The 16,433-nt window shown below is 39.7% G+C and overlaps 1 protein-coding gene across 1 annotated transcript in view; it reads right to left on the bottom strand.

Moving 5' to 3' along the window:
• SLC30A3 (solute carrier family 30 member 3) overlaps positions 1 to 16,433 on the bottom strand; it is a 163,881-nt gene that overhangs the window by 37,827 nt on the left and 109,621 nt on the right. Inside the window, exons 4-5 of the mRNA XM_053710987.1 lie at positions 7,527 to 7,680; positions 7,105 to 7,315 (exon numbers count right to left, since the gene is read on the bottom strand). Coding sequence (XP_053566962.1) covers positions 7,105 to 7,315; positions 7,527 to 7,680 — 365 coding nt within the window. The remainder of the gene's footprint in view (positions 1 to 7,104; positions 7,316 to 7,526; positions 7,681 to 16,433) is intronic.

Raw genomic sequence — 16,433 nt, 5'->3', positions numbered from 1 at the left:
TAATTAGCCTCAGCAGTGGCAAAGCTTGTCTACTCCAGTATCAACTACAGATTAAAACAAATCCTTTTCTTTGCTTGTCAGACACTCACTACTGGTTTTAACTTAATTTAAATCTAAACTTATTCTTCCCACAAATCTTCACTGGCTGAGACACAACAGCCACAAGAAAGCGAAAAATTCCTCCAGCTCCTCATGTATAAAATGACCTTTATTCTTTCAACATGGGTCCAACAATACACTGCAATGTTTCAGGCCTAACTCAGCCCTTCATAATGCATACCCAACCTTAACAATAACTGTCTTTAAAAAGCCTTTTGCACACCTGTGACTAATCAGGTTAGTCACAGGTGTACAAAAACATAAATTATGCTTACCAGATAATTTCCTTTCCTTCTGTACAGGGAGAGTCCACAGCTGCATTCCTTACTTGTGGGAAATACTGAACCTGGCCACGAGGAGGAGGCAAAGACACCCCAGCCAAAGGCTTAAATACCTCCCCCACTTCCCTCATCCCCCAGTCATTCTGCCGAGGGAACAAGGAACAATAGGAGATATATCAGGGTGAAAAAGCTGCCAGAAGAACAATTTAAAATTTAGGGCTGCCCATCGGAGAACATGGGCGGGAGCTGTGGACTCTCCCTGTACAGAAGGAAAGGAAATTATCTTGTAAGCAAAATGTATGTTTTCCTTCTTAATACAGGGAGAGTCCACAGCTGCATTCCTTACTTGTGAGAAATTATACCCAAGCTCCAGAGGACACTGAATGCTAACGGGAGGGTAAAAAGGAGAGGCGGCCCCCATCTCAGGGCAACACAGCCTGCAAAACCCTTTCTCCTGAAGGCTGCTTCAACAGAAGCAAAAATAATGTAAGGAGAACCAGGTAGCGGCCCTACAATATGATCCATAGAGGCCTCATTTTAGAAGACCCAAGAGGACGTCACTGCTCTCATAGAATGAGCCGTAATCCTCTGAGGAGGATTGTGGCTAAGCGGATGATACTCCTCAACTTAAAAGATAAGGAAGTTGAAGATGCCTTCTGACCCTTACGCTTCCCAGATAGATAACAAACAGAGAAAAAAATCTGTCTATTTCTATGTAGCCTGAATATAGAACTTCAAGGTACGACTCCATATTAAGTAGTAAGCTTTCCTTCGAGAAGAAGGAAGAGGACATAAGAAAGGAACTACAATTTCTTGATTAAATTTGCGATTTGACAAAACCTTAGGAGGAAATCCTAGCTAGGTTTGTGGGACTCCAGATAAGGAGGATCGCCTTGCAAGGCTGCAAACTGAGAGACTTCTGACAGCAGAAGCAATATTTAGACAAAAAGGATCTTCCAAGATAACAACTTAATGTCAATTTCATGCATAGGTACAAAAGGAGCCCGATGCCAAACCCTAAGAACAAGATCTTAGCTCCAAGGAGGAGCATCAGATTGACACACCGGCCTGATCGTAGTCAGAGCCCTAATAAAAAACTGTACATCTGGAAGCTCAAGGAGCCTCTTGTGCAGTAAAACAGACAGTGCCAAAACTGTCCCAACAAGGAACTAGCTAAGAGGCCCTTCTCCAGACCATCCTGGAGGAGGGAATCCTGCAGACTTGAATAGTGTGCAACTATGAACCACGCTCCTCACAGAAGAAGAAGGTCCTCCACACCTTATGATAGATGACGAGGTACCGGCTTACCCTCTCTTGGCTAAGACTAAGCGTCAGGGAAGCCTCCTGAGTCCATGGACCCCATGCCCTCTCGGCATGCCCTCACCATCCTTACGGACTTGCGACCGAAGTCAAAACCGCACTGGATGATTTAAGAAAGATGTCCCTCAGGACAAGGAGATCTGGACAAAGACACTAGAGAGTGATTCTCTCAACCAGTAGTCCAGGTAAATCTGTTAAGACAGATTTGAAACAGCGCTGCTCCACTGCCTCAGCATATACACCAAGCCTCGGCTAAGATGAGACCTGGTAAAAGGAATGAAGTCCAAGATGGACCCCATGACAAATCATCACCACCCAACACCGAGCCAGCAATGTCATGAAGGAGGTCTGGAGGGCATGACCTGATGAAGCTAACTCATAACCTCACAGGTCCAATAGAAATGTCTTCATGTCTATGAAGGCTAAATTAGCATCCAGATATCCACCCTGGTGCCCTGGTGCCTACACCAGAGAACTCTGGTCTAGATATTCTTCCATCTCTGAGGATTGAGGACGATGGATGAAATCCCTAATGGTCTTCTATCAGATGAGATGATGAGGAGGAATGAAAATATATGATATCCTTCCTCAACAGTGGTCTTGCACTGCTCTTCCCTGCACTGCTCTTCCCTCAACAGTGGTCCTGCACTGCTCTTCCCGTAACAAAGAGTGAGTAGAGTGGACCTTATAGTCTCCCTCTGGAACGAGGAGACATGATAAACTTGTTTAAGTACTTTAGAACCCAAATAGGATGGGAGTTCCCTCCCTCTATGGGACCATGAAAAAAATGGTTTGAATATATCGCAAACCACAACGACTCCAAAGGAGAACAAATCCTGCACCCACCTGAAAAGGCTTCCCTCCCTCTGTCTGGAAGACAGGATCAAGAGAAGGAAAACTGCCCTGGAAGGCTGAGATTTGAAGCCTAGCTATGACCTCTAGGACCCATAGATCCTGTTTGTCCCTGCATCAAGTGACTGAAAAGAGTGATAGTCAGTTCCCGACATGATCCAATATAGGACCTGGAACTGACCCCTCCTGCCAACCTAAGTTAGGTGGGCCTCTGCTCTGCTCAGACTTCCATGACTGAGTCGGCTTCCAAAAACACATGGATTGCTCAGGCTTGGCGGAGATCTCTGACGCTAGGCTTTAACCACACTAAAAGAATAAGAGAAAGAAATTTGTCTCTCAGATTCCCTCTCTCATCAAAAAGGTAAAACCGCAGAATAGCGGAACCAAATTAAATCTTTCTCTCAAACAGAAGGAAAGATTAGATTCAGAAGTCATATCTGTCAGAAGGATTCAAGGCCTGAACAGAAAAAAACCTGAAGCCCTAGCTTTGGGGTTAGTAATCTGTGAAAGTCCCAGATAAAAGAATTATAACCTTCAAGGCCTTAATTCTTTCTTGAAAATATAGAGGGAACCATCACCTCGAATCGAGACAGAGATGCTTCAATAGGAATTCTCCAGAAACTGCGACAACCTAAGTCGACAGTACATAAATATCCCTTGTGAAGAAACATCTTCATAAAAAGAGTTTCCTCTTTTAACCGAGAGCTCTAAGAATAAACTATCCTAAAACAGAATAGTAAAACGCTAGGCAAGCGCACAAAAAGTGTTAGCCAAGTAGGGATGGGCAACGACACAACCCCCCTATAGAGCCCGGAACTGGGAATCTTAAAAAGGGAAGAGGATATCCATCCTTCCCCACCCGCCTTAATCAAATTCGCCATCTGATTTAGAGTTCTTAGATTCAACTGGCAGATCAGTAATAGGAATCGCTAATATCGCCAAAACGTCTCTTAGAAGCGAGCGCAGGCGTGCTACTCTAAATCAAAAAGCAAAATCCTCCTCTGCTGCAGGAATAGAAGCAGCAGGCTCCGATCCAGAAGATCCGTACTCTGAAGCCTCAGAGAGAACCGCATCCTCAGATGACTGATCGGATACAACCGTCAATTTACATGATGTTTCCTGGGCAGGGGTGCATGGATTAACCTTTCATTTGCACGTAGCAGTACTAGGAAAATCGGTTAAGGCCGCAGACATCGCCATACGGAACTGCGCAGTAATGTCTGGTGAAAAAGGCCTCCTCCAGGTGGAGGATTAGTGGTGCAAGGGGAAGCTGCATGTGTAGGATCAGATGACTGTAGGACACACACCTCATGGGACGAAGAGTCCTAAAAGGCAGAAGACTCAGAGGCATCTAACATCTCAACATTGGTTGATGAAAACACCCTTTTGCGGCATATGGACATAATTGAGAGGGCTGGACTACCCAGGCCTCCTCACAATATACACAGGTACTGAATTCTGTCGTAGAGGGATCACCCTCTAAAAAATCAGAATCCTCCATAACTAGGTAACCTTATTCAAATCAAAGAAAACAACCGGCACCTATACCCCCAATGGCTGCGGCACTCATCACCTCACCTCCTATGACCCAGACAGTATAGAGAAAACTCGCTACTCTCTGTAGTCACTCGGTCAGGAATAGGAAATTAAAACTGTGACCACTCCCGGTCACACGGTGCGCAATGCAGGACCGCCCCTGATAAAGGAAAAGCGCGCCAAGCTTAATAAAACTGCGCAGCTCTCAAAGTAACAGAGCAATCTGTACGTTCCATATCAGCCTATGAGCCCAAAACATCTCACACATATTGTCAGGGTGCCAGGAATCAGACTGAGACAAGAAGTGCAAAAATAATCACACCTTTATTAATAGCAAAAAATAATAAAAAGTCCACAAGTCAAATAACAAGCCAGGAATCAAAACCAGAACTGGTAGTCAGATGAGTCGAGTCAGGAGCCAAAGCGAATAGTCAGATGAGCCGGAATCAGGAACAAGGAGAACAGCAGAGTCAGGAACAAGCCAGGGATCAGGAACGAGGAGGGACGTCAGACAACCAGGTAATACACAGGAGCTCTCACAAACAAGTTTGAGACAATGCAAGGGCAAAGCATACTGAACAGAGGCCCTTTAAATAATAAGTGATGACATCACAATTCTTAGACAGCATCCTGTCTCACACGGATGATGTACACCAGTCTGGCCATAAAAGGAAGTTCAGGAAATGAGCAGCATCACACAGTATGCACCAGAGTCAGCAAGAGAGGTGAGTAAAATGGCTGCCAGCAGCACATGGCAAACAGATCAGGGAAAAAACCCTGACACATATAAAGCAGCATAAATCACATAAACAAATATGATGAGTGAAGGTAAACTTTGATGAATGAAAGCCCGGTTTTTAAAAATACTATTAAAAACAGGGGCACTTTTATTCATCAAAGCTTAGAAAGCAGCCATTTTGTTTAAAAACTTACCTTTGTTCTTTTCACAGCCAGAGCAGCTTCCCCCACCCGAGATCCTCTCTACACACGTCAGCAATGACTAATCCGGCTTCCTCCAATCACAGCTTTCCCTCCAGGGGAGTCATTGCCTGAGGCCATCCCGTGATTGGAGGAAGCCAGATTAGTCATTGCTGACATGTGAAGAGAGGATCTCCGGGTGGGGGAAGCTGCTCTGGCTGTGAAAAGAACAAAGGTAAATTTTTAAACAAAACGGCTGCTTTCTAAACTTTGATGAATGAAAGTGCCCCTGTTTTTAATAGTATTTTTAAAAACCGGGCTTTCATTCATCAAAGTTTACCTTCACTTTAACACCCCACTGTTCAACAATCCCCCTCAGGAGATATTAACCCTTGATTCCATAAAGATAAAGTCCCACTGTGACCCTGTCTTCTAGCGTTAACATATCTTCCATCTCTGAGGATTGAGGAAGACGATCTTATCGGAATCTATGACGTGGAACAGTTAACATAGTCCTTCAAGTATGACAGACTGTAGAATCGCTTCTAACATGGACTTGAGTGATGAAAAGCAGGCAGCAAAACTCATCAACACTGATTGCTTAGGAGCTGTTAATATGAGTCTGGATGGTTTTGCAGAAAGACTCTCTGCATCTCCAGACTCTAACTTTCATCAATGCTGTCACTGAGAGACTGACAACACTACTTAAAACTCCAGTCCCATATCGAAGGGTAGATACCCTTCCTAAGGAACTACTCCGAAATCTTCTGACACTTCTCTGCCAACCTCTTGTGATGAAAGGCAAAGAATGACTGGGGGATGAGGGAAGTGGGGGAGGTATTTAAGCTTTTGGCTGGGGTGTCTTTGCAACCTCCTGGTGGCCAGGTTCAGTATTTCCCAGAAGTAAGAAATGCAGCTGTGGGCTCTCCCTGTATTAAGAAGGAAAGGCTATTTAAAGACAGGTATTGTTAAGGTTGGGTATGCATGATGAAGGGCTGAGTTACGCCTGAAACATTGCAGTGTATTATTGGGCCCATGTTGAAAAAATAAAGGTCATTTTATACATAAAGAGCTGGAGGACTTTTTTGCTTTCTTGTGGCTGTTTGAGACTTGGTAAGTCTCCTCCGTGCACTCTCATAACAAGTGCTGTCTCCACTTTCTGCTTTTGTGATAGGCATCTGCCTCAGCTTTACTGCAGCAGAGGGTCATGTCTCTATATGTATTACAAGAAAACATTGCTCAGGAAAGGAACATGCGTTTAAAAAACTGAAATACCTTATTTAAGATGAAAGCAATAAATATTACTACAATGTCCCTTTAACGTGCAGGCATAGTACAGTAATAATGAACATATTTTGTATATTGGATATTGGAAGAAAAAAAATACTACAAAGTTTAGTGCCTATAAAGCAGTGAGCTCAGCCATGTTGTAACCTAGGTAGGTTCCCTTATCTTCTATGTCCAATTAGATAAATGGTTTGCTAGAGTGTATAATAAATGACCGTGGAATATAGCAGTTGAGTCTGCACTTTTAATGGAATTGGAAAGCTCACAATGTTTAGAATGAATTGACAGGTAGGGGTGACATAATAAATAATGACATTTGATTTGTTTTTACTGTGTACAATTAAATATTTTATGTTACAATCTAAATGTGTTTAATGTCCCATTGTGACAAAACTTTAGTAAAGAAACTGTAGAAAAAAATATAAGTAATGTTTCTGCATGCTAAAATTGCATCCCTATATGTTAACAACAAGTTGGGACATTAATGACCATGACCAACACTATAACAAGAGTATTTACAAATGATCCTCATGGGGTAGATAAGACTCATGTCTATATTCAAGGGAGCAGGAAGATAAATGGCCCAACAGTCTGTAAACTTCTGACATTAACGATCTATGGAACATAACTCAACATCTACTGGCTTTTAGGTTAAGTCCCAATTCTTGTCATATTTTGTCCTCTTTGTATTTTAATCTCTCTCCCCCACACTCTGGCACCACTGTACCTTATATATTTTTGGCCTCTTTATCAAGATGTGACATGTGACTACTTAACCTTCCTGCAATCGTTTTCCTTAATCGTCACTCACCTTGAAGTATATAACAATAGCAGCCACGAGCACTCCGATGCTTTGCAGGAGGTCACCAATGACGTGGACAAAAGCTGCCCTGACGCTCGTGTTCCCATGGTGTCCCAGGTGTAGAGCAAGGCCACTGCTGGGACTGTCTCCAATTTTCTCATAACCTGAGCCATGACTGTGCCCATGAAAAGTGGTGGATTGGTGAAGGATATAGGCCATTCTAAAACACAAAGTACGACAATGACATAAATACTCTGGTAACTGTCATGAGAACACTAAAACATCCATCCCCATTCTTTATTTGCACAGTGTTGTTACTCATGGTGGTTGAATATGCACAAGGTATCCAGGAGAGGGCTTGGAGGTTGGGACATAAAGAGTTGGTTGGTATTGCAAAATCACGGTATGGAAATGGTAGATTTGATACTCACATGATATTGACACCAACTGCACAGCCAGATGTGATAAGCATCACATGTCCATCAATGTCATAATCATTGTTAATTATTCGTACTGTGGCAAGGTACACCAGCACACCTGTCACTATCCAGATAGAGAGAATAGAGGCCAAAGCACCCAGGATCTCTGCAAGTACAAAGTGTCACAATAAACCTCTGTTGTGATGTGTAGGGGACGTATATAATACTTATTATTACACATTAATACACAGGCACCAGACATGTGCTACTCCTGTCCTAGTACAGACACCCAGACACATACCTCCCATATCCTAATACAAAGGCACATACCTCCTATATCCTAATACACAGACACATACCTCCTATATCCTAATACACAGGCACATACCTCATATATCCTAATACCCAGACACATACCTCATATATCCTAATACACAGGCACATACCTCCCATACCCTAATACACAGACACATACCTCCCATATCTTAATACACAGGCACATACCTCCCATATCCTAATACACAGGCACATACCTCCCATACCCTAATACACAGACACATACCTCCCATATCCTAATACACAGGCACATACCTCTCATACCCTAATACACAGGCACATACATCCTATATCCTAATACACAGGCACATACCTCCCATATCTTAATACCCAGACACATACCTCCTATATCCTAATACCCAGACACATACCTCCTATATCCTAATACACAGGCACATACCTCCCATACCCTAATACACAGACACATACCTCCCATATCTTAATACACAGGCACATACCTCCTATATCCTAATACACAGACACATACCTCCTATATCCTAATACCCAGACACATACCTCATATATCCTAATACATAGACACATACCTCATATATTCTTAAACAGACACATACCTCCCATATCCTAATACACAGACACATACCTCATATATCCTAATACCCAGACACATACCTCATATATCCTAATACACAGGCACATACCTCCCATATCTTAATACACAGGCACATACCTCCCATATCCTAATACACAGGCACATACCTCCCATACCCTAATACACAGACACATACCTCCCATATCCTAATACATCTAAGGTGGATGATAGAGTGGCGCACAAGGCTAAGTTCGTAAATCCAATATATAATAGTGATAAAAACCAATATCCTTACCAAAAAATATATATATACAATATATATTTTTTTTGGTAAGGATATTGGTTTTTATCACTATTATATATTGGATTTACGAACTTAGCCTTGTGCGCCACTCTATCATCCACCTTAGACCTACTTGACCTTCTACGGGACTGTGTTTGAGAGATCACAGTTCTTTTAGAGTTGGCCTGAGTTCATTTCAGTATCTGTCCAGACTTACTCCCCACTGTCCATATCCTAATACACAGGCACATACCTCTCATACCCTAATACACAGGCACATACATCCTATATCCTAATACACAGGCACATACCTCCCATATCTTAATACCCAGACACATACCTCCTATATCCTAATACCCAGACACATACCTCCTATATCCTAATACACAGGCACATACCTCCCATACCCTAATACACAGACACATACCTCCCATATCTTAATACACAGGCACATACCTCCTATATCCTAATACACAGACACATACCTCCTATATCCTAATACCCAGACACATACCTCATATATCCTAATACATAGACACATACCTCATATATTCTAATACAGACACATACCTCCCATATCCTAATACACAGGCACATACCTCATATATCCTAATACACAGACACATACCTCATATATCCTAATACACAGACACATACCTCCCATATCCTAATACACAGACACATACCTCATATATCCTAATACACAGACACATACCTCCCATATCCTAAAACACAGACACATATCTCATATATCCTAATACACAGACACATACCTCCCATATCCTAATACCCAGACACATACCTCCTATATCCTAATACACAGGCACATACCTCCCATATCCTAATACACAGACACATACCTCATATATCCTAATACACAGACACATACCTCCCATATCCTAATACCCAGATACATACCTCCAATATCCTAATACAAAGACACATACCTCATATATCCTAATACACAGACACGTACCTCATATATCCTAATACACAGACACATACCTCCTATATCCTAATACACAGGCACATACCTCCTATATCCTAATACCCAGACACATACCTCATATATCCTAATACACAGGCACATACCCAGTGGCGGTTCTAGACAAATTTTACTGGGGGGGACAAGGTGGGGCCAGTGTTTAATCAGGGGGGCACATTAATAAACGGAAACAAAATGAGATATATTTATATATATATAATATATATATATATATAGATATGTATATATATGTGTGTGTGTGTGTGTGTGTATGTATATATATATATATACATACATACATACATATATACATACATACATACACACATATATACACACATCCATTCACATATATACATATATATATATATATACATATATATATATATATATATACATATATATATATATATATATATATATATACATACGCACACACATATACATACACATCCATACACATATATATATACACACATACACACCCATATGTACACACACATATACACACACACACACACACACACACATACACATACACATACGCACATACATATACACACACACACATACACACATACATATATATACATATCCATACACATATCCATACACATATCCATACACATATACACACATATATCTATATATATCTATATATATATATATATATATATATATATTTACAACTCTTAAGGAAGAAAAATCTGAAGGGATCACAGTAGTGTTCTCTCCAAAAAAGACAGGGATTTCAGCACTCCGTTTAGTTATTGTGTGCAATACACGCATATAAGTATTAATTAAGAAATAGGTGTTCCAGGCCTCCACGCAAACAAACAACTTCTGGGTCCCCTAAACCGAAACCACACAGTTTTGTTATAAATAAAATAAATTTATTAGTGCAAACAAAAATTGAAAAAATGAGTTAAATCAAGAATATATTGTGTACAATAAATACAAAGATAAAGCTGGCCAGCTCTCTCAGGTTGATATTATGCAGGTACAAACCTAAATATAGGCTTTTGAGTTATTAGGCAACACCCCTACCAGTGGGTAGCCCTGTCAGCCAACAGGAATCTGCTACCATGGATAATACTGGGGATCCATGCGTAATCACTCATATGATGCACAAAATGGAACTGACAACACCTGTCTCAGAGGGTAACACAAAACAAGTCAGGATTCTTGTTACCATGAGATAAATATTAGGATCTATGCCAGTTACTTATGTGCTAGAATATAACAATGTAACAAGGAATTACATACTTATATATTTACACATTTGTATTGAGATCACAACACCCTGACCAGAGGGTAGCACCAATATTAAAAAAAGGTTCCGGCTACCTTAGTACTCAATAGGGATCTATGTATCTCTAACAGTAAATGTGTAATCACAGCAATGATAGAAATTACTAATATAATGCAAGCAGTATATATAATGTGTTAAATAGGACTTGTCACATCCGCCATGATTTTGTTTTAAAGCTTAAGTATATCAGCTTAAGTGCATGTTCCAGAAAGTACATTCCATTACAGACTCGTGAGTCCATGAATACTTTACAAATCACTTTTGTGCGTTTGTAGACCTTCTCCTTTTAAACTTGGTGCCAAGTCTGGATGCGGTGCCTGCTTGCTGTTGTAGTTAGAAAAGCTGTGTGCTGCATCGGATATCAATCAGGGGCTGGTTCTCAGCTGTGCAAATGACGTCACACGCCAACGGCCTTTTCACCCCCCACGTGACCAGGTGTCATTGGGGCTTCCTCAGGGCGTATACTAAACAACTCCATGTACGCTTTATTTAAGCTCAGCCCTTTCGTTGGATTGGTGAAAATATCCTCAGTGAAAAATGAAACAATGTTAATTATTTCTCAGATGTAACCAGTGTAGTCATTGGTTCTCACCATAGCCACACAAATCAGCAACATTGTGGCAACATATCAGACATTTCAATACTTGCTAATATATAATACCAAAATCAAAGATTATTGTCTGCACTTTATACCAAATTTCTCATTATTTCCAGCAAGGCCAATCCTGCGCGAGACAGACAGTGGGAGTAGGAACAAATATATATATGTGTTATAAATCTATATTTCTAAAATTTTGTTTTTAGAGAAAAACCAATGCAATGTAAATTTCTGCATTATGGCATACATTATTTTACTTTTATAAAAAAGGAGCGAAGTCTAATTTTTCATTCAAGCCATTTGGTGACAATGTTTTTAATCGAAAAATCCATGCCACTTCTTTCCTGAGTAGTAGATTATCAATATCTCCACCCCTACCATGTAAAGAGCATCTTTCAATACCTATAACCTTTAAGTCATCAGTAGAACAGTTATGGCATAGTTTGAAATGCAGGGCTATGTTACTATTTATAATGCCTTCTTTTGCATTAGCAATATCATTACGGTGTTCTGTCACCCTATCCTTCAAGATCCTCTTAGTTTTCCCTGTATAATACAAGGGACATGGACAGTAAAGTAAATATATTACGTTATCAGATTTACAATTGATAAATTGCCTGATATCATATATTTTTTCGCCTGTAGAAAACTTACTAGTTTTTACTATAAATTTACAAAAGACACAGTTGCCGCATTGAAAGCAGCCCTGTAGTTTTTGTCGTTTTTCAAGCCAGTTTTGTGCTTTTGGATTTCGTGAGAAATCACTCTTCACCAATCTATCTTTCAAATTGGGAGCCCTTCGTGCAACTAGTGATGGGAAATCACCCACCATGCCTTTAACATTCACGTCTGAAAGTAAAAACTGCCACTTGCTTTTTAGAATATTTCGAATCTGATTCCAGTGTCCATTATATTCTGTAATAAACCTAATCCTATTGTCTACTCTTTTCTCTCTTTTATCGAAAAGCAGACAATCTCTATCAGCTTTTAATGCTTTATTCATTGCATATTTCACATTGCATTTTGAATACCCCCTTGCTATAAATCGATTGGCCATTTCTTGTGCATGTGCCTTGTATTTATTCCTACTGGAACAATTCCTCCGAAGTCTGAGGAACTGTCCCGTAGGAATTCCTCTAATTAGGGACGGAGGGTGGTGACTGGAAGCAACCAGCAAAGTATTTGTTGCAGTACTTTTTCTGTAGATTTCTGTAGTAAGTTTGTTACCTTCTTTTTTAATTACAATATCCAAAAAAGGTAGCTCTGATGCACTATACTCATACGTAAGATAGATGTTGAATTTGTTCTTATTCAAGTTAGAAACAAATTCTTTCAAGAGGTCAACTGACCCTCTCCAAAGTATGAATATGTCGTCCACATATCGACGCCATATTAATACCGAGGAGGCTATCAACTCATTATATTCTTCAAAAACAGTAAGGAGTTCCCATAAGCCTAAATGTAAGCAGGCATATGATGGGGCGCATGTTGCCCCCATCGCTGTGCCCCTTATTTGTTTATAAAACTTGTTATCAAATTTGAACACATTATTTTCCAAAATAAACTTCAAAAGTATAGTCAAGAATTCAGTGTGTTTGTCAAATTGATTACCCCTAGATTCTAAGAAATGTTTTGCTGCTGCAATCCCCACTGAATGAGGGATTGAAGAGTAAAGTGCCTCCACATCTAGGGATACTAGAAGTATTTCTTCATCAACTTCTATCCCATCCAGTTGTCTTAGAAGGTCGGTGGTGTCTAGTACAAAAGTGGGTAGAGAAGAAACAAAAGGTTTTAGGTAGCTGTCCACATAGTTCCCAATATGTTCTGTAATACTGCCTATCCCCGAGATTATAGGGCGTCCAGGGGGATCCTGCATATTTTTATGCAACTTTGGAATGCAGTAGAACACTGGTATTTTCGGAAACTTTATGTACAGATAGTCAAACTCCTTTTTGCTAATGATACCATCTTTTCTTGCTTTATTGAGTATGTGCAATAATTCGCCTTGTATTTTAGTGATTGGATTCTCTTGGATGGGTAGATATTGTTCTTTATTATTAAGTTGTCTTTTTACTTCTAGTGCATAGTTACTCTCGTTCATAATTACCAAATTTCCGCCCTTATCCGCCTGCTTAATTATAATACCAGGGGTATTCATAAGTTCCTGAAGCAAAACATTTCTTAGAATCTAGGGGTAATCAATTTGACAAACACACTGAATTCTTGACTATACTTTTGAAGTTTATTTTGGAAAATAATGTGTTCAAATTTGATAACAAGTTTTATAAACAAATAAGGGGCACAGCGATGGGGGCAACATGCGCCCCATCATATGCCTGCTTACATTTAGGCTTATGGGAACTCCTTACTGTTTTTGAAGAATATAATGAGTTGATAGCCTCCTTGGTATTAATATGGCGTCGATATGTGGACGACATATTCATACTTTGGAGAGGGTCAGTTGACCTCTTGAAAGAATTTGTTTCTAACTTGAATAAGAAAAAATTCAACATCTATCTTACGTATGAGTATAGTGCATCAGAGCTACCTTTTTTGGATATTGTAATTAAAAAAGAAGGTAACAAACTTACTACAGAAATCTACAGAAAAAGTACTGCAACAAATACTTTGCTGGTTGCTTCCAGTCACCACCCTCCGTCCCTAATTAGAGGAATTCCTACGGGACAGTTCCTCAGACTTCGGAGGAATTGTTCCAGTAGGAATAAATACAAGGCACATGCACAAGAAATGGCCAATCGATTTATAGCAAGGGGGTATTCAAAACGCAATGTGAAATATGCAATGAATAAAGCATTAAAAGCTGATAGAGATTGTCTGCTTTTCGATAAAAGAGAGAAAAGAGTAGACAATAGGATTAGGTTTATTACAGAATATAATGGACACTGGAATCAGATTCGAAATATTCTAAAAAGCAAGTGGCAGTTTTTACTTTCAGACGTGAATGTTAAAGGCATGGTGGGTGATTTCCCATCACTAGTTGCACGAAGGGCTCCCAATTTGAAAGATAGATTGGTGAAGAGTGATTTCTCATGAAATCCAAAAGCACAAAACTGGCTTGAAAAACGACAAAAACTACAGGGCTGCTTTCAATGCGGCAACTGTGTCTTTTGTAAATTTATAGTAAAAACTAGTAAGTTTTCTACAGGCGAAAAAATATATGATATCAGGCAATTTATCAATTGTAAATCTGATAACGTAATATATTTACTTTACTGTCCATGTCCCTTGTATTATACAGGGAAAACTAAGAGGATCTTGAAGGATAGGGTGACAGAACACCGTAATGATATTGCTAATGCAAAAGAAGGCATTATAAATAGTAACATAGCCCTGCATTTCAAACTATGCCATAACTGTTCTACTGATGACTTAAAGGTTATAGGTATTGAAAGATGCTCTTTAGATGGTAGGGGTGGAGATATTGATAATCTACTACTCAGGAAAGAAGTGGCATGGATTTTTCGATTAAAAACATTGTCACCAAATGGCTTGAATGAAAAATTAGACTTTGCTCCTTTTTTATAAAAGTAAAATAATGTATGCCATAATGCAGAAATTTACATTGCATTGGTTTTTCTCTAAAAACAAAATTTTAGAAATATAGATTTATAACACATATATATATTTGTTCCTACTCCCACTGTCTGTCTCGCGCAGGATTGGCCTTGCTGGAAATAATGAGAAATTTGGTATAAAGTGCAGACAATAATCTTTGATTTTGGTATTATATATTAGCAAGCATTGAAATGTCTGATATGTTGCCACAATGTTGCTGATTTGTGTGGCTATGGTGAGAACCAATGACTACACTGGTTACATCTGAGAAATAATTAACATTGTTTCATTTTTCACTGAGGATATTTTCACCAATCCAACGAAAGGGCTGAGCTTAAATAAAGCGTACATAGAGTTGTTTAGTATACGCCCTGAGGAAGCCCCAATGACACCTGGTCACGTGGGGGGTGAAACGGCCGTTGGCGTGTGACGTCATTTGCACAGCTGAGAACCAGCCCCTGATTGATACTCGATGCAGCACACAGCTTTTCTAACTACAACAGCAAGCAGGCACCGCATCCGGACTTGGCACCAAGTTTAAAAGGAGAAGGTCTACAAACGCACAAAAGTGATTTGTAAAGTATTCATGGACTCACGAGTCTGTAATGGAATGTACTTTCTGGAACATGCACTTAAGCTGATATACTTAAGCTTTAAAACAAAATCATGGCGGATGTGACAAGTCCTATTTAACACATTATATATACTGCTTGCATTATATTAGTAATTTCTATCATTGCTGTGATTACACATTTACTGTTAGAGATACATAGATCCCTATTGAGTACTAAGGTAGCCGGAACCTTTTTTTAATATTGGTGCTACCCTCTGGTCAGGGTGTTGTGATCTCAATACAAATGTGTAAATATATAAGTATGTAATTCCTTGTTACATTGTTACATTCTAGCACATAAGTAACTGGCATAGATCCTAATATTTTTCTCATGGTAACAAGAATCCTGACTTGTTTTGTGTTACCCTCTGAGACAGGTGTTGTCAGTTCCATTTTGTGCATCATATGAGTGATTACGCATGGATCCCCAGTATTATCCATGGTAGCAGATTCCTGTTGGCTGACAGGGCTACCCACTGGTAGGGGTGTTGCCTAATAACTCAAAAGCCTATATTTAGGTTTGTATCTGCATCATATCAACCTGAGAGAGCTGGCCAGCTTTATCTTTGTATTTATTGTACACAATATATTCTTGATTTAACTCATTTTTTCAATTTTTGTTTGCACTAATAAATTTATTTTATTTATAACAAAACTGTGTGGTTT

This window comes from Bombina bombina, chromosome 4, assembly GCF_027579735.1.
Source record: "Bombina bombina isolate aBomBom1 chromosome 4, aBomBom1.pri, whole genome shotgun sequence".
Lineage (NCBI taxonomy): Eukaryota > Metazoa > Chordata > Amphibia > Anura > Bombinatoridae > Bombina > Bombina bombina.
The sequence above is the reverse complement of the archived record's forward strand: the minus strand, read 5'-3'. Positions and strand labels throughout refer to the sequence as shown.